This window comes from Pseudorca crassidens, chromosome 7, assembly GCF_039906515.1.
Source record: "Pseudorca crassidens isolate mPseCra1 chromosome 7, mPseCra1.hap1, whole genome shotgun sequence".
In the NCBI taxonomy this organism is placed as follows: Eukaryota; Metazoa; Chordata; class Mammalia; order Artiodactyla; family Delphinidae; genus Pseudorca; species Pseudorca crassidens.
Genome location: NC_090302.1, coordinates 34,542,002 through 34,565,011, shown reverse-complemented (window position 1 = coordinate 34,565,011; position 23,010 = coordinate 34,542,002). Strand labels below are relative to the sequence as shown.

Sequence of the window (23,010 nt, the reverse complement as noted above, 5' to 3'; positions counted from 1 at the left end):
AATGAATATACAACATACCAAAACTTATGACATGAAGAAAAAGCAGTGCTCACAGGAGAATTTATAGTTGTAAATGTCTACATTAAAAACAAGCAAGATCCCAAAACAATAACGTGACACCTTGAGGACTAGAAAAGGAAGAGTAAACTAAACCTGAAGCTAGCAAAAAGAGGGTAATAATAAATATGAGAGCATAGATAAAATAAAGAACAGGAAAACGGTACTGATGAACCTATTTGCAGAGCAGGAAAAGAGAAGCAGATGTAGAGGATGGACCTGTGGACACAGCGGGGGAAGGGGAGGGTGGGACAAATTGAGAGAGTGGCCTTGACATATATACACTGCCATATGTAAAATAGATAGCTAGTGGGAAACTACTGTATAGCACAGGGAGCTTAGCTTGGTGCTCTGTGATGACCTAGATGGGTTGGATGGGGGGAGGGGTGAGAGGGAGGCTCAAGAGGGAAGGGATATATGTATACATATAGCTGATTCACTTTGTTCTACAACAGAAACTAACACAACGTTGTAAAGCCATTATATTCCAAATAAATAAATAAATAAAATAATAAAGGAAAAGAACAGAGACAGTGAACCAAACCAAAAGTGGATTCTGTGAGAAGATCAACAAAACTGATGAAATTTGAAGCTAGAATCACTAAGAAAAAGAGAATAGACCAAGTTATTAAAAACAGAAATGAAAGTTGGGTAATACTACTGACTCTACAGGAATAAAAATGATTATGAAAGTATATTGTGAATATTTGTACTCTAACAAATTGGATAACCCAGATGAAATGGACAAATTCCTATAAGGACACAAACTAACAAAGTTGACTCAAGAAGAAATAGAAACTCCTAATAGACCTATAACAAGTAAAGAGATTGAATTCTTTTTTAAAAAAATTAATTAATTAATTAATTTGGCTGAGTTGGGTCTTTGTTGCAGTGCGCTGGCTTTCTCATTGCGGTGGCTTCTCTTGTTGCGGAGCATGGGCTCTAGGCGTGCGGGCCTCAGTAGTTGAGGCTCACGGCCTCTAGGGCGCAGGCTCAGTAGTTGTGGCGCACGGGCTTAGTTGCTCTGCGGCATGTGGGATCTTCCTCAACCAGGGCTCGAACCCATGTCCCCTGCATTGGCAGGTGGATTCTTAACCGCTGTGCCACCAGGGAAGCCCGAGATTGAATATTTAAAAAACAAAAACAAACAAAACTACAACAAAGACATGCCCAAGACTGGATGGCTTCACAAGTGAATTCTACAAAACATTTTAAAAGATTAAAATACAAACTCAAACTCTTCCTAAAAAATGGAAGAAGAGGAAACATTTCCTATCGCATTCTATGAGGCCAGCATAACGCTGATAAGCGAGCAGACTAAAACTTCCCAAGCAAAGAGAACTACAGACAAATATCCCTTATGAAAATAGATGCAAGAACTTCAAGATTATAGTAACCAAAGTAAAAATATTTCTACTTGCTGACATCATGATTTTATAAATTCTTAAGGAATAAAAATAGAAGCAAAAAGAAACTGTTAGAGCTAATAAATGAGTTCAACAATGTTACAGGATACAGATTAACACTCATCTATCAACTGCCATTCAATACAACTGTAGAAATGAAAGTTTATTATAATTCTGTAGAAAGGAGCAACCTGAGGAAAATTATTTGCAAGAGCATTAAAAAGAATAAAGTACTTAAAAAATATTTAACCAGGAGGTACTAGACTTGTACTCTGAAAACCACTAAACATTTCTGAAAAAATAAAAGCTAAAGAAGTCATAAATAAATGAAAATCTACACCATGTTAATGGATTGGAAAACTTATGATAAGATGGCAGTACTCTCTAAAGTAATCTGTATGTCCAATGCAATCCCTATAAAATTGCAACAAATCTTTCTTGCAGAAATGGAAAAGCTGGCCCTAAAATTCATATGGAATTGCAAGGAATAGCCAAAACAACGTTGGAAAAGGTGAACAAAGTTAGAAAACACACTGCCTGATTTTTAGTCTTACTATAAAGCAGTAGTAATCCAACAGTGCATCATTGGCATAAAGATAGACATAGACCAGTGGGATAGACTGAGAGTCCAGAAATAAACTATATCTATGGTCATATGATTTTCAACAAATGGTTGAAATTCAGCAAATGGTAAAGACCATGGAATGTGGAAAACAGTGTTTTCAACAAATGGTGCTAGGAAAACTGAACATCCACATGCAGAAGAATGAATTTGGATCCTTACCTTATACCATATGCAAAACTCAAAATGGAGCAAACCTAAATTTAAGAGCTAGAACTATAAAGTTCTTAAAGGGGTAAATATCATGATATTGGATTTGGTAAAGGATTCTTAGATATAACATCCAAAGCACAAGCAAGAAAAGAAATAATAGATAAGTTCATAAGAATCTATTAAGACTTCATAAATATGATAAACTTTTGTGCATCAAAGGACACTATTAGAAGAGTGAAAAACAACCCATGGAATGGAAGAAAATATTAGACCTGATAAGCATCTAATATTCAGTATACATAAAGGATTAATAGAACTGTGATGGTCCTCCATGTCAATTTGGCAAGGTTATAGTTCCCGGTTACTTAATCAAACACATCTACAATCAGTTGACTAAAGAGGATACTACCTTTGAAAATGTGAGTGGGTCTCAGTCATTCAGTTGAAACCTTTGAGAGGCACCCACAGGAACCCTCTGTTCCCTCCAGTTCCATCCAGGTCCTACCTGTTTTCAGAGATGGGTGTAAATAGCCCTTCCTCTGGGAAGTTGTCCTTGATGCCAGCCCACTTCCCCCATCTACCAATTCAATGGGTCTCCCACTTCTGTATTATCAAATTCTCCCAGTAAATGTAAGACTTGGGACGGAGCAGGGAGTGTCCTGCACAGAGGGTCTCTGATTTCCACTCCTCTACCACTCTCCCACAGCGAGTACCACAGCTGTCCACCTTATTCCTTTTCTAGAGGAATATTCCTTTTCTGGAGGTTGATCTGATTCCCCTAGGAGGCAGACGGCTAAAGTCCATCAGAAAGAGCCCCCTAGCCCATCACTAGTACTCCATCCTCGCCCCTTTCATGTTGCACTACCACCAAGGCCCTTGAGGGGGCAGTGCACACCCAGAAAACAGGACTTGGACCTGGCCACGCTGTGGACTCCAAAGCTGGGGGGACACGGGAGCTGAGACTCAGGGACCTTCTAACCCAGTCTTCTCTGATGACAGACAGAGAGACCAAGGCCTCAGTCAGGAAGAGACTTGGAGGAACCCACATCTCTTTCTCCTCCATGGCACCATTTGAGGGGAAGGCTGACTCCAGCTCCAGACCAAAATCTCCTGCATCTCTGCTGCTTCGCCAGCTAGGAAACCGGGATGGGTGTCTTATGTCCCTGATCCAGCCATTTGGACCCAAGGCTAGGCAGCCCGTTCGTCCACTTGGTCCGTGGGAGTCCCCTGCAGTGCCCATCCTTGGTGAAGGCAGGGTGCCCTCTCCTGGGAGATGGAGGGAAGACCAGAGGAGCAGCAGGGGCCCAGCTTCCTGAGGACAGGCTAGGCTGGTTTAGTGAAGAAAGGAACTCCCACCCGCCCCACCAGCCTGGAAGAAGCTAAATGCCAGCGGGATGGACCAGCATGGAAGCCAGACACCTGCTGATTCTGCCGGTGCAGCATCGCCTCCTGGAACAGCCAGCTGTTGCCACTTTATCCCATTACCAGGGCCTCCTGCCCCCAAACTGTCCCCCACCTGCCCACGGACCAAACAGACCCCTCTTCCTGTTAATCTAGACAAGACAAAACTGGAATTTTTCAAAGATACCTTAAGTGAGAAATGAAACGGCACCACGTCTCGTGCCCCTCTCCCTCTCTCTTTCTAGACTTCCAGACTCCACTCTGCCTCGATGAGCAGCTCCCAGCTCTGTGAGTCGTCTTTGCCACCAGCTGTTGAAAATTTGGGGAACTCTTCCTCAGGGGAGGGAAAAGGAAAGAAGGAAGGAGAAATTTGTGAATAATGGAGGGGGTGTGAGTGTAAATCCCTTTTATTTGAGAACCCAGATGATCCAAACTGTCTAGATGAGGGTTTCCACCTGGTTCCTCTGAGCTCTAAGGGCTCCGTGGGCCTGGGGGGAGCCCTTGTGTTGGCCGCCTGGGGCCTCCACTCCCATTTCTTCTGAGCAGTTCTATTTTGAGTAAATTTTGTTTCAAACGGACATAGTTTGTTGCTATAAAGGAAACACTTGAAAATCTCTGATTTGTCTCAACCCAGTCTCTGATATTTAAGGAAACGGATTTTTGAAGCAGCCCTAGGGAGGCTTAGAGACCGCATCCACCAGCCCAGTCCCTGTCCCCAGGGTTCGCTGCCTCCCAGGAGGTCTGGGCAGTTGAAAGAGGGGGCAATGCCAGCCTTATGGGAGATTCCTCATCCACCTGGTGCTCCTATGGAGAGAGGCCTACACACCTGGAAACTTCTCCCCATGTCTTCTTCAGATGGTGAGTGGAGGTGCTCTGCAGAGCAGAGAGGATGGCGTGCAGTGAGGAGGAGTTCCTGAGGTTTGGCATTCCTGAGGAAGGTAAGAGAATGAGCTATGAGGTGGGGAGCTGGAGCCCGGCTTGCTCCAGCTGAGCCTTGCAGAACATACTGCTCACTGGACCAGTGGCTCTGCCCAGGATGTGAGTTCTTTGCCATCCCCCCACCAACATGCCACCTCTGAGTACCCCAAGTTCTCCGGAGCTATGCAGGCACCCCCAGTGCAATCAGGCAGGTCTACAGACTGCTGGACCTGATGGGCCTGGAGAGTCTTGAGAGGAAGCTTCACTTTTCTATTTCTCCCCCAGCTTTAGGATGTATTGTCAAATTTTAAACTTTCATAATTTTGTCATATTATGACTGAGCCTGAGACATTTACCCAGGAATGGAATTTTGGGGTCATTGAGTATGTGTAAGTCCATTTTTAGGAGATACTATCAAAGAGTTTTTGAAAGTGGTTGTAGGAGTTTACACACATAGCAGTGTATGAGAGTTCCAGTTGCTTCACATCCTCACCAACACTTGGTATTGTCAGCATTTTTCAGCCATTCTGGTACACGTGTAGTGGTGTTTCATTGTGGTTTTAATCTGCATTTTCCCGATGAGTAATGATGTTGGGCAGCTTTTTATGTACCTGTGGGCCATTTGGTTATCTTTCTGTGAAATGCCTAGTCAAATCTTTTGCCCATTTCTTTTTTCAGGTAGATTGTCTCTTTCCTCTTATTAATTCACAGAAATTAGTTACGTATCCTTTGTGAGGCTTTTTCCAGATAAATATATGACACGTATTTATTCTCCTTCTGCTCTTTCTTACTCTCTTGAAGGCGTCTTTTGATGAAGTGAAGTTCTTAGTTTTAATAAGGTCCAGTTTATTAATTTTTGTCTTTATGCCCCAAGGTCAAGAAAATATTCTCCTATGTTATCTAATACAAATGCTATTATTTTAAATTTCCACATTTAGATTTTAAATCCACCTAGAATTGATTTTTTGTTCATGGTGTAAGGTAGGAGTCAAGATTAATTTCTTTCCCATATGGATAACTAGCGACCCTGGGCTGTTTACTATGACTATCCTCTCCCCATTGCTCTGCCGGGCCTCTTTAGTATATACAACATAAATGTTCGTATGTGTGGGTCTGAGTTGGACTCTCTGTTTCTCTTTGTGTTTATTCTTGCGCTACTACAGCACATTGCCCTGATGATTGTAACTTTATTCTAAGGCTTAATATCTGGTCGTGTAAGCTGTTCAAGTTTATTCTTCTTTGAATTGTCTTGACTATTCTTGGCCATTTGTACTTCTATGGAAATTTTGAAATCAAATAGTCAGTGTCCACCAGACATCTGCTGAGATACTTTATTGTGATTGTATAAATCTATGGATCAATTTGGGGAGAAGTAACATCTTAACAATACATAGCAAAACAAACAAACAAATAAAAACACCAAAGAAAACCCAATCCAAACCGTCATAATAAAAAGGAAGAAATGATAAACTGTGAATATTTGTAATTCATATTACAAAGGGGCTCACATGCCCAATATACAAAGAGTTCCTAGAAATTGATAAGAAAAAGAACAGACACACAGTAGAAAAATTGGCAAAAAACATGAACCCACAGTTCACGGAAAAAGAAATGTGAATAGCCTTAAGTATAGGAAAATATGAATAGACTAGAAATAGAAATGCCTACATATGTTCACCATGCAAAAGAATGTTCAGAGCAGCATTATTTGGTAATTCTCTAAACTGGAAACCGCCCAAATGTGCGTCAATAATAGAAAGGATAAATACGATGGGTTATATTTTTGGTAATGGGATATCAGAAATAAAAATGAAGTACAGCCACATTCAAAAATATTTTTGAAACTTACAAACATAATGAAAGAAGTCCAACATAAAAGGGTACATTCTGTATTATTCCATTTAAGTTCAAAAACAAGCAAAACTAATTCATGAGTTAGAATATTTGTTACCCTTGGGGAGGAGAGGGCAGTGACTTGGGATGGGTACATAAAGGGGGCTCCTGGAGAGCTGGTAATGTTCTATTTCTTGTGGGTACTGGTTACCAGGTGTATTCCCACTGGATGATATATTAAGCTATACACTTATGATTTCCGTACTTTTCGGTATGTGTGCTATAGTTCAACACACAAATCCTATCAGTTGGATCCAGAACTTTTTTTCTGGTTAGTCCCAAGGTCAGATGACGTAGTGTTTGGTTCAAAACTCTGGAATTACATGGTCAAGATTCACATCCTGGATTTAATCACTTCCTATCTTGGAGATCTTGGCCAAGTTACCAACTCTCTGAGCCTCAGTTTCTTCATCTAATTACAGTACCCCTCTCATAGCTATTGAGAGTATTAAACCCTCTCAATAAATATTAGCTCTTGAGGTGGTCCTTGTTGGTTTTCTTTCTATGGACTATGGAGAAGATGGACGATGGACTGTGGAAGAGGAAGGAAAAGCATGAAGTTCAAGTCAAGAGACATTTTCAAAGTGAAGACTGAGGGGGAAGATACAACGTTGAGGTGCAGGAAAAAGAGTCCAAAGGCTTGGCTTCACTCCTTCCATTCCCTGTCTCTCACCTCCTTGCCCATCTCTAACACGGGAGGTGGACTCACCAGATAACCTCTAGCTGGTTATTCTTTCCAGTTAGAACATTGTAGAGTTAGGAGGGTAATACAAATGCCATCCAAAAGCCAAACACAAATTTCCATGTTTGATCCAAACTCAAATACAAAAGCGCAGAAACTTGGGAATTAAGGAAGGTAAATTCTCAGTGGTGATATTATGGGTTATTTTTAATTTCTCCATTCAATTTTTTTTTCTATTTTAAACAATGTGTGTTGCTTACTTGGAACCCAGAAAGCATCTATCTGAGCAGGGAAAACACAGTTTCTGATGTAGAAGGGCCAAGCCAACAGGGCCTCTTAGACAAGACAGAGATCTCGCTAACTGCAAATAATTCCTGGACACTTCCTATTTTTTATTGTGTTTTTCACCCTTAACCTCACTTAAATATACTTTCTCTTTTTCCAGCTAAAATTAGTCCAATCACTTGTTACAATATTTCACCTTGTTAATAAAACCTGGGACTACAGAAGGGGAATAAAAGGGTTTCTACTCACTGTTTCTTAATTTCTGAAACTAGTATGGACAGAATGATCACTTATTCAAGGAAGCTGTCATAGGGAGCATTTATGAGCAATTGGGACAGGGATCCCTGCTGAGGGGAGGGATTCTCTGAGGAGTCAGGAACCCCACACCTATAGGAAACCCTCACCAAGTTCAGTGTCAGCCACAAGTATCTTCAGCCCTGGCTGTGCAGGACTCTGGGTGCGTGTGTGGGAAAGAGCCAACTCTGGGAGAGTCAGACCAGGACACTCCGGGCATTCGTGCATTTACCAGGGAGCACTCAGTGTGTCTGAATAATGTGCAGGACACTGCTGAGGGCAGTGGAAGCTGGACGAAAGTTAGGAGGGCACACCTGCCCCTCAGAAAACCCCTTCCAGTAGGATGCCCTGAACTCCTGCATTTGACAGCGACCAACGTACAAGCCCGTTCAGGGAAAGGAGAGGTGACGGGGTGAGGAAGGGGAGATGAGGGTCAGAGTGAGTGGGGGGGATCTTGTCACTGGCAGTGGCTGGAAGTATGGGTGGGTTTGGGGTGTGTGGAAACAGAAGGATCCCAGCAGAGGAGCAGGGTGAGGAAGGGCAGGGGGCAGTGGCAGATGTAGGAAGAGTGAGGAGTTTGCTGAAGCAGGGAGAGTCAGGGCGGGAACCAGATGCGGGGGGGCCTCTGAGGTCATCTAGGGACTGTGGGCTGGGTTTGGTAGGGGCTGCAGAGCTGGTGAGCAGGAGAGTGGGTACCTCAGAGCTGTATTTTAGGAGGGTTATGCAGCAGTGGTGAGTTGGGTGAATGGAACTCAAAGAGTCACATAAATTAGCCTTTTAATTGTAATTCCATTCAAGCCTGAGGCCTGGATTCTGAGCCCTTCAACCTCTTTTAGTCTGAGAAAGAGATGGTCTCTTTTAGAGATGCTTTCCACTTCTTATTTATAGCCATGCACTATCTATGCTACTTCCCAGCAGAGATTGGTTTTAACCAAGACAAAGAAGATAGGATGGTTTTTCTTGACCACAATGGCTCAGAGATGCATCTCCTGTCTCCTGCTAATTTTCGGAATATTCAATGTGCTTCTCTGGAAGCTCCTGCCAGCCCTGAGGTACCCTGAGGTATTCTGCACAGAGAAACTGGCAGGAGTTTCACTACTCCACGAGGGGGGTTCCCCGTCGCTAAGGGCAACCCGCCTCCTCCTGGGAAAGCGCGTGAGGGCGGGGCCAACGGAGCTCCCGCCCCTCTGCGTTGCCTTGGAGACCAAGTGTGTCTAGTTGCAGTTGAGGTTGGACTTGAGTGGTGCTTTCTGCTGGTGCAGGTGCGGGCGCGGCCGGGTCGCTGGGCGCAGGGCCTGCCTCCACTTGGCGGGGCTTAGAGGGCCTACCCTGAGACTGCCCCTTCTCCTTGATGGGCTTGTGGGGCAGGCGTGAGAGGAGCCTGCTGGGCTTCTCAGCATACAGTAGGTGCCTAATGAGCGTGGCCAGAATCAGGCCGCTCCCTCCCTCCACGTTCTCCTACCCAGGTGTCCTTTGTTAGGGGGGGAGAGGTGCGGGGGAAGCCCTCGAACCGTGTTCTGCGCCAGTTGGGGGTTCAAGGCCGGGTTGAAATCCCAGCTGATACCTTGGGCACGTAGACTTTTCCCGGAAGAGCTTGAGAGAGTGAAGCGCAAGCAATAGCTATTATTCTTTGTCCCCAAAGTCAGCCTCGGATTTGCGCCTGGCGTGGCTGGGAGAGCCGACCTTCTCAGTGAGTTCCAGTTAGGTTCTTGCCTGAGGTTTGTTTCCCTTTTGCTTCTTCGCACCCCTCCCCCTCTTCTTCTTTTAAAGTAAGAACCCTGAGGCCTGAGAGGGGCCCTGATGCTTTCTCCCAGGGTAGAGGAGTCTCAGCCCCCGTGGACCCGGCCAGCCTGTCTGCCTGGGGAGCCTTGTCCTCGGGGGAGGACTTGTCCTCGGAGGGGTAGGGGGAGGTTTGTCAGTATCCGTCCGGGTCTAATAGAGACCAAACCCCAGGCAACAGCTTCCCTGCAGGGGTGTCCAGCCAGAGGCCAAGATGTCCTCAGTGGGGAAGGTGACCCAAATTCCCAGCGGGAATGTCTACCAGCAGATCTTCGAGGCTGAGGTAAGCCTGTCCTTCTGTTCCCCCTTTTCCTGCCCCCTGCTTCCCTCCGGCCCCCTGGAAACTTCCCTCCCTCTGGAGACTTCTTTGCCTGGAATCTAATGAAATAAGGGCTTTGAAATTGCTTAGATTAAAAATAATTCTTATTGGCTCCTGAAATGTAAGGATACAAAATTAGAATGTCTGTTTCTGAAAATTAGAAAATTAAATTAAATTTAATTTAAATTACTCAGAAATAGCCAGAATTAGCCATTGGGTGTCCTGGAGCTTTTACCTAGCATGAAAGCATTTCTTATTTTTCTGTTTAAAAACTGGGTTTGATTCTATAGCAGTGTCTTAAAACCTACTTTTTCCCTGGTTAAATTATCCCAGAGACCTTTCCTTGTCACTGCACATTCACGAACTTCACGATGTTTAGTGGCTGCTTAGTTTTTGACCTAGGACTTCCCATAATTTATTAAGGTAATAATGCCCTCTTGACAGCCATATAGGTTGTTGGCATTGCCTTGTCATCTATAAAAAACTGCACAGATGAAACAATATCTTAAAAGAAACACACAGACTCAAACCCTTCTTTTGAAGTTGTGTACTGCTTATTTAAAAGGGATTTTTATTCCTACTTTGAGCCCTAAATAATGCTCTCTGTGGAAGGCTTGGAAATTATAATAGCATAAAGAAACAAAAGGAACAAATTACTCACATGATCCTGCGCCCTAGAAGCAACGATTCTTAACGTTTGGGTTATTTTCTCCTTGTCATTTCTCCATGCATTTAAAGTTTTGAGATTATAATGTATAATTTTGGTTATAATTTTAATTATACTTTTTTTTTGCCCTTCCACACTCCTTGTGGGATCTCAGTTCCCTGACCAGGGATTGAACCTGGGCCACGGCAGTGAAAGCCTGGAATCCTAACCACTGGGCCACCAGGGAACTCCCTTAATTTATGCTCTTAATTGATATACGTTATGGTATATCATATCCTGAGCATTTCCTCATGTCATAAAAAATCCTTTGTAAGTCTCATTTTTAATAAATTCCTAACATTCACCTGAAGGGTCATACTGGGTTTACTCAACCAATCTCCTATTGTTGGACAGTTCCATTTTTCCAATTCCTTGTGATTATAAAAATGTGGGGATGAGCATCTTGGTCCTCATTAAAATTTCTTAAAAGATGCCCTCCTAGAAATGGCTGAATGACTGATATGGGGAGGGGAGAGCCCACCTGCATGGAGTGTGCCCTGGGGTTGCAGGCCTCCCTCAAAGTGCCTTCCTGCTGGCCGGCTCCCACTTGACCAAGACAGTGCAGTCAGCCTGGGTGCTGGGAAGTCTGCAGTTCTGATCCCCCTAACCTGGACCTTCCTGGATTTAGGTACAGCTGGTCCACTCCCTGGCATCCACCAGGAAGCGAACTATGGAGCGTTCCATGGCCCCAAAGGATGGCAGGAAGCTCTTGATGACGAAGATGGATATTCGTGAAGGGGAGATGATGTCTCCTCGGCAGCGGAAGTGGGCGCACAGCCTACCCAATGACTGGGTCACAGAAAACCCTGTTCTCTACAGGTAGGTCCTGCTGTCCAGGCCACATCCCACATACTAGGCGTGGTTAGAATTTTCAAAAACTCAAAAAGAGCTCACACAAGATGAGTACCAGATAGGAATGAAGTCCCAGGTACCTCCCCTGAGAGAGAGCGGTAATAACACCTACTTTGCAGGATTGTTTGCTTCTCCCTCTCTTCCGCCCTCTCCCTCGCCGGGGCACTGGGTATGCGGATCCCAACCTCCTGGAACTTGAGGCTTCAACAGTACATAAATAAGCAGGTCTCCCCAAAGCGGGGAAGGCTCTGACACCGAGGACAGGGTGGTGGGACAGGAGTCAGGAAAGCTGTCTGAGGAGGGGCCTCAGCTGAGATGAGAGGATGAGGAAAGGAAACACGGAGCAGGGCTCTGAGACAGTACCGGCTTATCTGTTCAGAAGGCTGAAGAAGTCAGCGGGCCTGCGGAGAGGGCTGGGAGATGAGGCCAGGAGAGATTTGCAGGCCACAGTCCGTATTTTGGACTGTACTGAAGTGAACAGCTGATTTGCATTTTTAAGGCCTTCAGGTTGTGCGGTGTGTAGAACATGGGGGGCTGTAAGGAAAGGCAGGGAGGCCAGGGAGGAGGCCACCACAGTCCACGCAAGCTCTGTGGGGCTGTGAGAGGGACACAGGGCATTTCAGGTTTATCTTGGAGGCAGAACCCGTGGGACTAGGTGACAGATTGGGTGGGAGGAGAGGGCTCTTGAGAGTCCTAGGTCTTTGGCCTGAGTGCTTGGGTGGACAGCAGAGGTGCCATTCCCTGAGATGGGAGCAAGTGGGGTTGGGACAGGGAGATCAGGAGTTCCTTCTGAACCTCCGAGTTCAGAAGTTGAACTTGAATTCCTGAGCATATGCCGTTTCAGCTCCCTGAGCTTAGACTCCTCAAGCAGGGAGAAAGGAACAGAAAGGAAAAGGAAAAGTGCTTCCTCACGGGGCACTTTGGAGAATGTAGCAGGAACTGGGCTTCCCTTAGGCTCGTTAAGCTCTGCACCAGCCATAAACCTTCTCGAGTCTGGGACTCTGGGACAGGAAGTCAGTCCTGCTGTATCTGCCTTTGTGTTCCTTTTAACCCCCATTGGAGCAGGGATTGACCGGGTAAAAGTCTCTGCCCTGCCCTTTGAATTTTCCCAGGAAAAGGTCACCTGAGGCTTCTGACACTCAGCACCCTGAACAGCTGGGCAAACCCACTGACCACCCAGGCACAGACTGGAGGTCAGCATTCTCCAGCCCTGTCCCTGATGCCCCATGCAGGGATCCAGAGGCACACACAGCTGGAACCTGACCACGCTCCCTCCCACCTCCTGGGAGGGTAGTCTTGTGCAGCCTGGCTGTGACTCTGCCTCCTACAGGGGTCCCAGGCCCCTCTCAGCTGACCTGTTTTCTACCAGACTCAGGGACTCCTGACATCTCCCTGTGCTTCCCGAGGGTCTCCTCCTCCCCAGAGTTTACCCTAGAACCACCTATCCTCCGCATAACTGGGTATAACATCAGTCAGACACTCTTGGCACCCACAGGACACTGTTTGGGGAAAGGCACTTCTCATGGAGGGCGCTGGCGTTGTGCTGGCTTCCTGGCACAGACAGACAAGGACACAAGAAGAGAGATGTGCTTATAACCCACCAGGCCCTGCCACCCTCAAAGCGACTGGGATCACTGACTCAGCATCGGCACCTCTCTGGGGTGCCTTGTCCCCTCCTTGAAAATTTGGCCAGCCAAACCGGTCAACTTGTGCATTCATTCACACAGGACAGGACCTCTGGTGGATGGAAGAGAAACTTGGGGTACGGGTTGATCACCACTAGTGTAAACCAAGCCCCCAAGTTCCTGGGACAAGTGGCCAAGAAGCCAGAGCTGTTAGCAGCTCCCATAGTCGGGGCACCCAGGCCCTAGTGGGGCCACCTTAGTCCAGGGGCATTTGGTTGACAAAGCTGAGAGACCCCCCTCTGGAGGGCCAGCCTGGGCCCCATCAGCTGCCACCCAGGCCCTGCGGTCTTCCTTGGTGGTAGGTGTGCCATGAGGACTACATAAGAGAAAGTCTGGAAAGTGCTGCACATGTCAGGGCCCCGAGGAATGGCAGGCGTCACTGAGAACTGCTGCATTTCTGTGGCGCTTGCCCTGTGGGCAGCACATTAAGGGATTTTTATTCCAAAGCTGAGGTCGTGCTCACCCACCTGGTCCTCCCTGCTGAGAGAGTTTGTCCTGGGATCCCAGCTCTCTCCTCCCACACCCAGACCCCATGAACCATGGACCTTGGCATCACGTGCAGGGATCTGGGAATCCCAGCGCCACTTTGTCCAGTGACTTCCCTCCCTCATCCCCCATCCTGGACAACAGGGTCACCCTGGCTGCCTCATAGGATGGGTTGTTGAAGAAGCAGATGAGGAGCGTGCTGAATGCTTAGCCCCGGTCTGGCTTTCCCAGGTTGGCCAGGCCCCCTGTGGCCCTCAGTTTCCACATGTGGAAAATGGCTCCTGCCCACCACTCACACTTGTTGTGCGGCCAGAATGGAGCAAGATCCCTGAGGGCAGACCCCAGCTTCTCACCTGAGAACTGTGGTGTCTGCTGGCAGCAGATGCCCAGGCAGTGTTTGTTGGGGGCACATCCTCAGGGCATTTTGGCATCAGTGGGCCCGGACTATTACCAATTCCCAGGGTGTCTCTGGAGACCCAGAGCTACCCTGGAGGGGAGCAGTGCGGGGTGGGGAGGGGGGTGTGTGGTAGGGGGTGTTGGTTATTGTTTTCCTCTGCTTGTGCCTCAGGGAAAAGGAAATAGCCAAGAAGGAGAAAGCTCAAGAGAGTGAGAACAGCACTGCTGCCAGAGAAGTGCGGGGCCTCCCAGACGCCCCCGGTGAGCCGATGTTCAGGTGTGAGGGCAGGCATGGCCTGGGCCAGAGAGCGCTCTGTGGGGAGCTCCTGGAAGCGCTAACATAGAAGCATCTGAAGGTCCCGCTGTTCCTCTGTTCAGCATCATAGAGGGCCTTCCCTGGAGCCCACCTCTCCACCCCGCCCCTCTCCCCTGGGCCTTTGCCTCTGAAGCATTTCCCCTGAACCTTCTCCCCAGCGCAGGGAGCTGGGGGGGGTGGGGGTGGGGGGAGGTGCTGCCTGCACAGTCAGCATTTCCTGATGAAACCATTTGGTAAAGGATGTAGCTCGCTCTTCTGTGATTTCACAGGAGGGTTTTTCAATCTGTATCACATTACCCTGGTTTGACTTTATCCGGATACGGAGGCTCTTTTTCTTTGTAATTAAAAAAGTAATATATGCTCACTATAGAAAAAGGAAGGAGATAAAGCAGAAGGTGAAAACTCCACCTCCACAATAGCCCCTTTCTCCGCCCAAGAGTGCCCACCGCCCATGAAACCACATAGTGCCCCGGGTCCCACCTGTATTCAGAGGACAGCAGAGCGCAGGGTGGGCTCACAGACCCTAGAGCAGAGGGCCCACATGCCAACCCCTGCTGAGCCTCTGACTGCCTTTGGTCTTGGACCCCCATGCCTGAGTGTCCTATTAAGTGGTCGGTAATAGAACCTGCCTCTTGGCTTCATCCTGAGGAGTAACTGATTTAGAACAATACCTCGTGAATGGTAAGTGCTGATAAGTGTTGGTAATTCTTATCTGTGTATGTGTTTTCTTCTATAAAACTTTTTAAAAAAACCCTAAATGTTCCTATTCTATACATACCATTTGGAACTTTTTTTGAGCATTTAACTGTATATGTAAGACTTAATTCCCTACAGCACTTAGGGATCACCTTCTTTTTCCTTAAGTCTCTGACACTGCCGGCCTGCTTTGGGGGGCCATCTCCTGAACCCAGGCACTTGCTGCCTTGCTGTCGTTTCCTGGGTACTCTGACCTCACCTTGGAGCTCTGAGGGCAACCTCATCACCTCCGTTGTTCTCCCCCAGTTCCTGAGAGGTTCAGCACCATCACCCTTCAAGGGCGAGAGGATTACAAGAGGAGGAGCTATGAGAGTGCTCTGGCCAGCTTTAAGGAGGAGATCGATCAGATTGGGATGGTGAGAATTCTCCCTCTCGCTTGCCTTCTGTTCCTGGGCCATTCCAAGGGGAGGGTGGACTCTGCACAGCGCCCGCCGCCCCACCTCCCAGGTCCTCAGTGGCTCACCAGGTGTAAACAGAATCGTAGTAGCCATGTTTGGATGGCTTGCTACAAGTTCTGATTATGAGCAGAACTCTATATGTCAGGTACTGTTATAACCTCCAGTTTACAGGGGAGGCCCAGAAAGTCCTGCCTGATATGGCACGTAAGGGCCAAGTGGGAACTGGACTCTGGATCTGATGCTAAAGCCCAGTCTTTGATCTCCCTGCTCAGTCCTACTAACAAGGGGCCAAACGGCCTGACCCTTAGGCACTACCCTCAACTGGCTCACTGTTCCTCTCCAGAGACCTCTAACCAGACTAATCCCTGGAATTTTGCCCTTTCGGGTCCTCTCTGGGCCCCGGATCACACTCACCACTTTCTCCCAGAGTTCCCTGGATTCCGGGAGCTGGTCACAGACCCAGAGCACCAAGAAGGTGCTCTCCCTGCCAGCTTATCACTTTCCTGATATATCCCAACTGGACTTGAGCTCTGCTGTCACCGTGAGCTCAGCAGCTTTGGTCACACAACCGAACTGAGCCTCAGTTTCCTCATCTGAAGTACTCTTGGAATTATTTCACTGGCCACTTCTTTAATGAATATTTGTTGAGCTCCAACCATGGGCCAGGCATAAGGTCAGCACGTACTTTGCAGGCTATGATGAGGACCAAGTGAGTCTGAGGACAAGGCCTCACACATGGCGTGTGTCCCGAATAGTGTTGCCCTTGTGCTCTGGCTGTGAACAGTTAGTAAATCTGAACTCTTCAGGTCTAGGTAAGAGTTACTGTTTTTGAGAGAGGACCGCAGCTGGCACTTCCCTACTATAGGGTTGGGGGCGTCCTTCCCGTCCCAGGGGTGTTGATACCATAGCCCTCGTCCTCCTGGCCTGTTTTAGGAAATGGAACTTCTCATCGTGGAGCCAGGATCCCGTCTTTTAAAAAAGCTGGCTGAGTCTGACGAAGACATCAACAATCTCTTCGAAAAGGTGGAAAATGACAGCAACCTTGAAGACTACACCATCCAAGTAGGGGTCCCCTCGTGGCGGGACCCGCCCTACCTGTGTCCTGCTCCTTTCTTCCCTGCCACCTGTTCTCCCAGCCTGACCCAAACTTCTTGGCACAGACCCTGTTGGAGCTGCGGGATCAGGTGGCCGAGAAGTTCCTGCTCCAGAAACAGGAGATCAAGGAGCTGGATAAGACGCTGCACTCTCTTGAGTTCTCCCGGGCAGATAAAGTGAGTTGGCCTCCAGATGTGCTCTTGGTGATTTTCACTTGTGGGATTTGTGAGTCATCACCTGTTTTTAGTTCTCCAGGAGAAGGGAGTCACTCACTGTGGTGCCTTGTCATTTCTAGCTAAAAAGTGTGTTGAAGAAATATGTGGAAATCATAGAGAAAACTTCCTACCTCATGCAGCCCGACGTGTACAGGCTGATCAATAAAGAAGCCACGGTGAGTGATTTTCACGTGCAGGGGATGAGCCCGCGGGAGCAGGACCCCAGGATGCCCTAGAGCCTGGGTCTCAGGAATGATGGGCTTCTCATATACAACATTTCCAAGTAACTCAGGTTGGCTATTTGAGTTCAGAACTAGAGTCTCTGTTAAGTATTTTCAATAGAAATCTCTCTAGTACATTTTATGCTTCCCTGCCATGTTCCCTGCCAGTTAACCTAATACTGTGTCATCAGTGTGACCAATGCTAATTTTATGAGCACCTACGGGGCCGTGTCTCAGCTACCATGTGCAATGCTATGTGTGCTACAAGACAGAGGCATGATCTCACAACTGTTGCGGTCTCAGGGTGGTGTGTGCACTCATAAGTGACCTCAGCATGCCCTGTATGTCTAGTTTTTCTAGTGGTTCTTGTCTTTCCTCCTGCTGTCTGTCTATTGCTGAACCATGCCTGCTCCTCTGGCTCTGTCCCCACTGCTTCTCTGTCCACACCCTCAGCCTCCTCCAAGTGCTTCCTTTGGGATAAAACAAAATACAAGAAAATCAGGGTTGTTCATGAAAGGACACTTCTTTTGGCTACTCAGAGGTACATTCTCTTGCATAGGTTTCTAGGTCCTGTACAGAAAGCTGGGCTTGCCGGTTAATGGGCCTCCTGGCAGCACGCAGGGTAGAAGGAGTACAGTGTTCAGAATCACAGATGGGCTCCAGCCCAGGTCTGTGCCTTGGGGTCCTGGACAAAGCACAGACAGAGAGTGAGCACAGGCCCCCCTCTCCACTGCCCAGACATGAAAGTTCCTGAAATTACTCAGCCCCAGCACCTGGAATTCCGTGTCCATAAAATGAGGATAGTGTTGCTTAAACACAAGTACTTGGGGGGAGGATGACATAAGAGGATGCAGCAGTGGCCGCTCTCATTTTGAGACAAGCAGGAGTTCCTAACTTTGAGCCATTTGATCGATTAGGGGAGTCAGAGTTAACAGTGTCCCACTTAGTTTCGACATTTGACTTTCCTGTGTTTATTGTATGCATAACAACTGGCACTTTCTACTTGCTCTGTGTGCATCTATCTCATTTAACTTCACCAATTCCTTGTGCTGTAAATGGCATTATCTTTACATTATGGCTACGGAATTGGAGGTTCAGGAGATACTTGCCAATGCCCCCGAGCTGGGAACAGCCGGCATCAAACCTCGGCTTTCAGTGAAAATTGTTACTGAAATTTCTGCCTGCTGAGCTTGGCGGTTCTCACCCTTGCCCCAGGGCAGTGCATAGAGGGCTTGGGGACATGTGTGGGGCATTTTTGGCTGTCCCAGTCCTTGGGGGACTTGGGAGAGGCTGCTCTCATTTAAGGGGGTGGAGAGGCTAAATGGCAGAACAGTGTCACACAGTGAAGAATCGTCCCGACTGCCATGCCAAAGGTGCCCTGGTGAGTTCCGCTGGGAGGACTGCCAAAGAATGTCCTAGCTGTGATCTCATTTGGTAATTGGGTACTGGTTCTCATCACAACCATATGTGGCTGGTCCCTGGTAGCATGAGCACTCTGCTTTTGGAACAGATTTATAAAAAAAACAGTTAAACACTGAAAGCCTGCTGAAGTGCTTAACTCCAGTGAACTTAGAATCACCTTTTTAAACAAACAATCTGAGGTGGCCTTGGAGCTGGGTTGAAACTCACGTGGTCAGGGTTCATGGTTAAGCCTTCAGGAAAGACCCTTGTCATGTCCGTAGCTGCTGAGCCCCAGGTAGCTTCCTTGAGTGCCCAACGACCCCACAGTAATCCTCAGACGCCGCCACGGCCCTGCTCGGCCCTCGGCCCGCAGCTCACCAGCCCCCTGTCCAACTGAGCCTTGTTCTGACCTTGGAGAGCCCCCGCTCTATCTAGAGCCTGCCCACCTGTGACTGCAGATCATAAACCACGCCCTGCTGGGCAACCGGAGGGCCCTCGCCCAGCTGTTTGTCAACCTGATGGAGGCCGCGCTGCAGCAGGAGCTCGATGGCCACCGCCGCTGGCAGGGCCTGGTGGATGCCTGGAAGGCTCTCAAGAAGGAGGACCTGGTGCAGGGTTTCAGGTCGGTGGCTGCCCACACCACCCGAGGCTCTCCCCCTGCCCCCCTGCGCGGCAGCATAGGCGGGCGAGGGGGGCACATTCTCCCTCCCTTTGTGGTTACTTTAAAAGGCTCTTGCTTTTTCTGGTGGTAAAAGTAATAGGTGCTCTTTTTTAAAAGTCAAAATAGATAAAAGTATAAGGAAGAAATTAAAAATCACCATTAATTCCTCACCACAGTGAGAAGCACGGCTGATATTTTGGTATATTTTCTCCCAGGCTTCTTTAGACCCATACTGCGTATGTAGATTTGTATCTTATTTTCTTCGTACACATTTTCTCATAAGCATTTTCTGAGCACTGTACAAACTGTTTGAAAATGTTAGTCTGATTATCTGCCCACTGTCCACTCTTTACTATTACTGGGCTAAGGAGAATGGCCATCCCTCAGGCTTAGGACACTTCCCACCCTGTGGTAGCAGGTTTTACCCATGGGAGGCAGGGTGAAGAGAGGGCCCATCTCCAAGCCCCCTCCACCAGATGGCACTTTTGTTAATGCTGACACAAGGGTCCTGGAGCTTTTGGCCAGTAAGGAAGGCTTTCTTTTGCTAAGAAAGGGACTCTTGGGACCAAGATGTCTGAGGACACCAAAGAGTGTCTGTCTGTGCTGTAGCCGTGGGGGTGGGAGGCCCATCTGTACGCCCGCATTTCTAGATGGAGAGCACCAGAGTCTGACTCTGGGGAGGAAGGAAAAGTGTATTGAGGTCTGGCTGCACCTGTACTTTCCCTGTGACCTTGGTCAAGGGCTTGAACATACAGAGCCTTCTTCTGCAGGTGCCGTGATGAACTGGTGATAGGGTTTCAGTGATGGTCAACAAGTTGCTGTATGGAAAGTGAGCCTGGGCGTGGGCTTGGGAGGTTGTTAAGATGTCAGTAATCATCATCGGCAGTGATGGCAGGTGCTGACATTTCCTGGGCATTTCCCAGGAGCCAGGCACGGTGCTAAGGGCTTTGCTCACATTATCTTGCTGGGTCCTCACAAGTACTCCTTGAGGAAGGTACTGTCATTAGCTCCATTACAGAAGAGGAAACTGAGATTCAGCGGGGGCAACTTGCCCAAGGTCACAGAGCTGGAGGCGGCAGTCAGGACCCACACCCGATCTGTGCCTGCTGGTCCCTCCATTCTTCTCTCCCCCGCTCTCCTTCCCTCTCTTTCTTCCCTCCTTTCCTCAGATGCCCGGATGGAGGGGAAGGGGCTGGGAGTGGTGTCCGGGTGCTAGGGTTCTGAACGTTCTTACCGTGGGTCTCATCCCTTCTCTCCCATCCACCTTGCCCCTCCCCTCCTCTGCATGGTGCCGACGTGTCTGGACGCCCAGTGAGTTCATGGCCAGTGAAAGGATCCAGACTCCTCCAGCTGTGCAGATGGAGCTGGAGACCATGTTTAAGAACCAGAGCGCCCTGCAGCAAAAGCGGCTGGACCATCTCTGCACCATCTGGTACAGAAGGAGGGGCCGCTGGGGAGGGGCACCTTTCGGGGGTCCATGGGGGAGGCAGGCACAGTCCTCAGCGTTGACCTTTCTTCTGAGGTGTCCTCCAGACCCGGCCATCTCCCAGTTCTCTGATCCTGGGCTGGTTGCCTGGGTCCATGTTCTGGGGTGTCCCAGCCCCAGTGGTAACAGGGCACGTGACACATTTGCTGCAGAAAGAAGTTTAGTGTGGTTCTGCCAAAGAGCTTGGAAGCGGGTAATGGCAGGGGTGAGGTCGGAGGGGAGCGGGGGAAGGAGGGGCCAGGTCAGGGGCTAGACTTTTCCTGAGGGCAGTGGGGAGCAGAGTGACTCCATCAGCTCTGCAGTTCGGAGGGTGGGTAGAGGGGTATGAGTGAAGCTGAAGGCTTGGAGGCTGATGAGGAGGCTGCTGCCAGCAGACAGGGACCTGTCAGAGGCTGTGGGTGCTTCCCTCACACCTGGGTCCAGCTGATCCCATGATAAGCTCTTTGGCGGGGGCATACTGACTGTTCTAGACCCTGGAAGCCCACCGTCTGGGGAGCCTGTAGCATCCACCCTTAGCAGCAGGATGGAGCCTGTGTGGTCCTGCAAGGCAAAGACATTTCATGTGTTGGGACCCGTGCACCTCCTTGGTCCCTTGGACGCTGGGATGGTCCCTCGTTGGACGCTGAGATGCAGGTTCTTCCCGTCTCCCCACCACAGAGCTCAAGTTCTCCTGGGACGTAAATGACTATTAGGACCCCCACAACGTGAGCCAGAAGGACTCCCTCAGGATTGGCATCTCCTGCCCCATGTGCAGCCACATTTTCATGCAGTGTGAAATTAACGTGGATAAAAATCTCAACACAAGGAAAAGTGCTTTTGTTGTTTTCTCTGACTCCACTTAGTCCCTGTTCATAAAGCTGGGCAAAACTTAGTCTTTCTTGGGGATCCTGTCCACTGAGGGAAAGTTACGGAATCCCACCCAAAGCCAGGCCCGGTGGTGGGAGTCTGGTCCTCAGAGTTTGGTCCACACACATGCAGCTGGGCAACTGCTGCTGCTTCCAGACTGTTGGACGCAGGAGTCTTGAGGAGGCTGCTCTGAGCCCCCGAGTCCTCACACGCCAGGCAACCGTTGCTGTCCAGAGATGTGGGTCTTGCTGCTGCTCCCATGGTGCCACCAGGAAGTAGGCTGGTGGTACTGCCAGGCTGGCACTGCCGGGCACCCGCCATCCTGCTGTGTCTGCACCTCCCCCCAGCCCCTTTCTATTGGGTGAGGAGACAGTCCTGGTCCCCAGCGCCCTCCTCCTCCTCAGGGCTCTCAGCCCACTCCCACAAATGCCTTCTCCTCAACAGTGTTCTCGACTCTTCTAAGAACTTAGACTTTTGCAGACAAAATGCAGAAAGATTTTTAGGCCGATGTCTTTTATGCCCCACCACATCCCTCATACAGGCTGTGAATGTGGGGCTGACTGCTGCCTGAGTGGAGGGGAGAGACAGGGCCAAAGACCTGGAGAAAAATGCATTCATTGATGCTTCTGGCCAAAGCTGGGACACACTGTATAATGGTAGTGTCTGCAGGCAGAGCATGGAGCTGGGTGTGTGCTGTGACCTGGCCTGGAGGAAGGTGGGGGCAATTATAAGAAATCAGAGGCAAGAGCACATTTATAGGACATAGGACCCAGCAGTGGGAATATATAAAAAGGTGAAGTCAGGACATAATCCCACTGTCTGGAAGCATTGCAAACACAATGCTTAAACACACAACTTAAAGTTGCAAAGCCTTGATCACAGAATTGCAGTGAGTGTCGAGCGGAGGTTTGGGTTTGTGGTGTTTGTGCAAAGAGGTCTGGGCAGCTCCCACAAAGCACACTGTGTAGATACCACCTATGTTTCCTTGACCTGTCAGCGGCTGCTAGGGAGCCTTCTAATCACGCCCGAGGAGCTGTTCCATGGAACTGCCTCATATGGGATCACACGTAGCGCCCACATCCCATCCCGGCCCAGAGCTCCAGGCCTTCCTCTGTAGACCCAGAGCCCAGAGGCCTGGCGAGGATCCTTGTTTCGGCGCATGCCAGGCCCTCTGCAGGCTTGTGGGCAGTGATGGCAGAGGGGTGGGGAGTCTTATTAAGATTCCCAGGGCCCCAAGAGGGAGGTATCTCCCAAAATCCCAGGAGAATTCCCATGGATTTTCCTGGACCCAGTAAGTATATGTGCATGTAATTTTAAAATAGTTTTTAAAAATAAAATTTGCATTTTGGAGTAATGTTAGATTTACAGAAAAGTTACAAACGTAGCACACAGAATTCCTGTATACTCCTAATCCAGTTTCCCTAATGTTGTCATCTTACACTGCCTGTGGACACTTGTCAACACTAAGAAATTAACTTTGATGAGTTCCCATTAAGTAAGCACCAGACTTTTTCGGATTTCACCAGTTTTTCCACTAATGTCCTTTTTCTGTTCCAGGACCCAATCTAGGATGCCACATTGCGTTTAGTACAATGTTTAGACTTGAGATTATGCCCTGCACACTCTTGTACCTACCTTTTGCTCTTTACTGTCCCACTATGAGGGGGCTGCCCAAGACCAT

General features: G+C 48.5%; 1 protein-coding gene across 2 annotated transcripts in view; it reads left to right on the top strand.

The window, feature by feature from the left end:
* Nucleotides 1-9,220: 9,220 nt before the first annotated feature.
* Nucleotides 9,221-23,010, top strand: part of CCDC180 (coiled-coil domain containing 180) — a 55,737-nt gene continuing 41,947 nt past the window's right edge. For both annotated transcript variants that reach the window (XR_010944947.1, XM_067743886.1), the window contains exons 1-9: nucleotides 9,221-9,773; nucleotides 11,144-11,334; nucleotides 14,107-14,195; nucleotides 15,253-15,362; nucleotides 16,338-16,466; nucleotides 16,565-16,675; nucleotides 16,795-16,890; nucleotides 18,795-18,958; nucleotides 20,310-20,429. Coding sequence is in view for 1 of the 2 variants with exons in the window: in XM_067743886.1 (XP_067599987.1) it covers nucleotides 9,705-9,773; nucleotides 11,144-11,334; nucleotides 14,107-14,195; nucleotides 15,253-15,362; nucleotides 16,338-16,466; nucleotides 16,565-16,675; nucleotides 16,795-16,890; nucleotides 18,795-18,958; nucleotides 20,310-20,429 (1,079 nt within the window). In the remaining variant the exon portion in view is untranslated. The remainder of the gene's footprint in view (nucleotides 9,774-11,143; nucleotides 11,335-14,106; nucleotides 14,196-15,252; nucleotides 15,363-16,337; nucleotides 16,467-16,564; nucleotides 16,676-16,794; nucleotides 16,891-18,794; nucleotides 18,959-20,309; nucleotides 20,430-23,010) is intronic.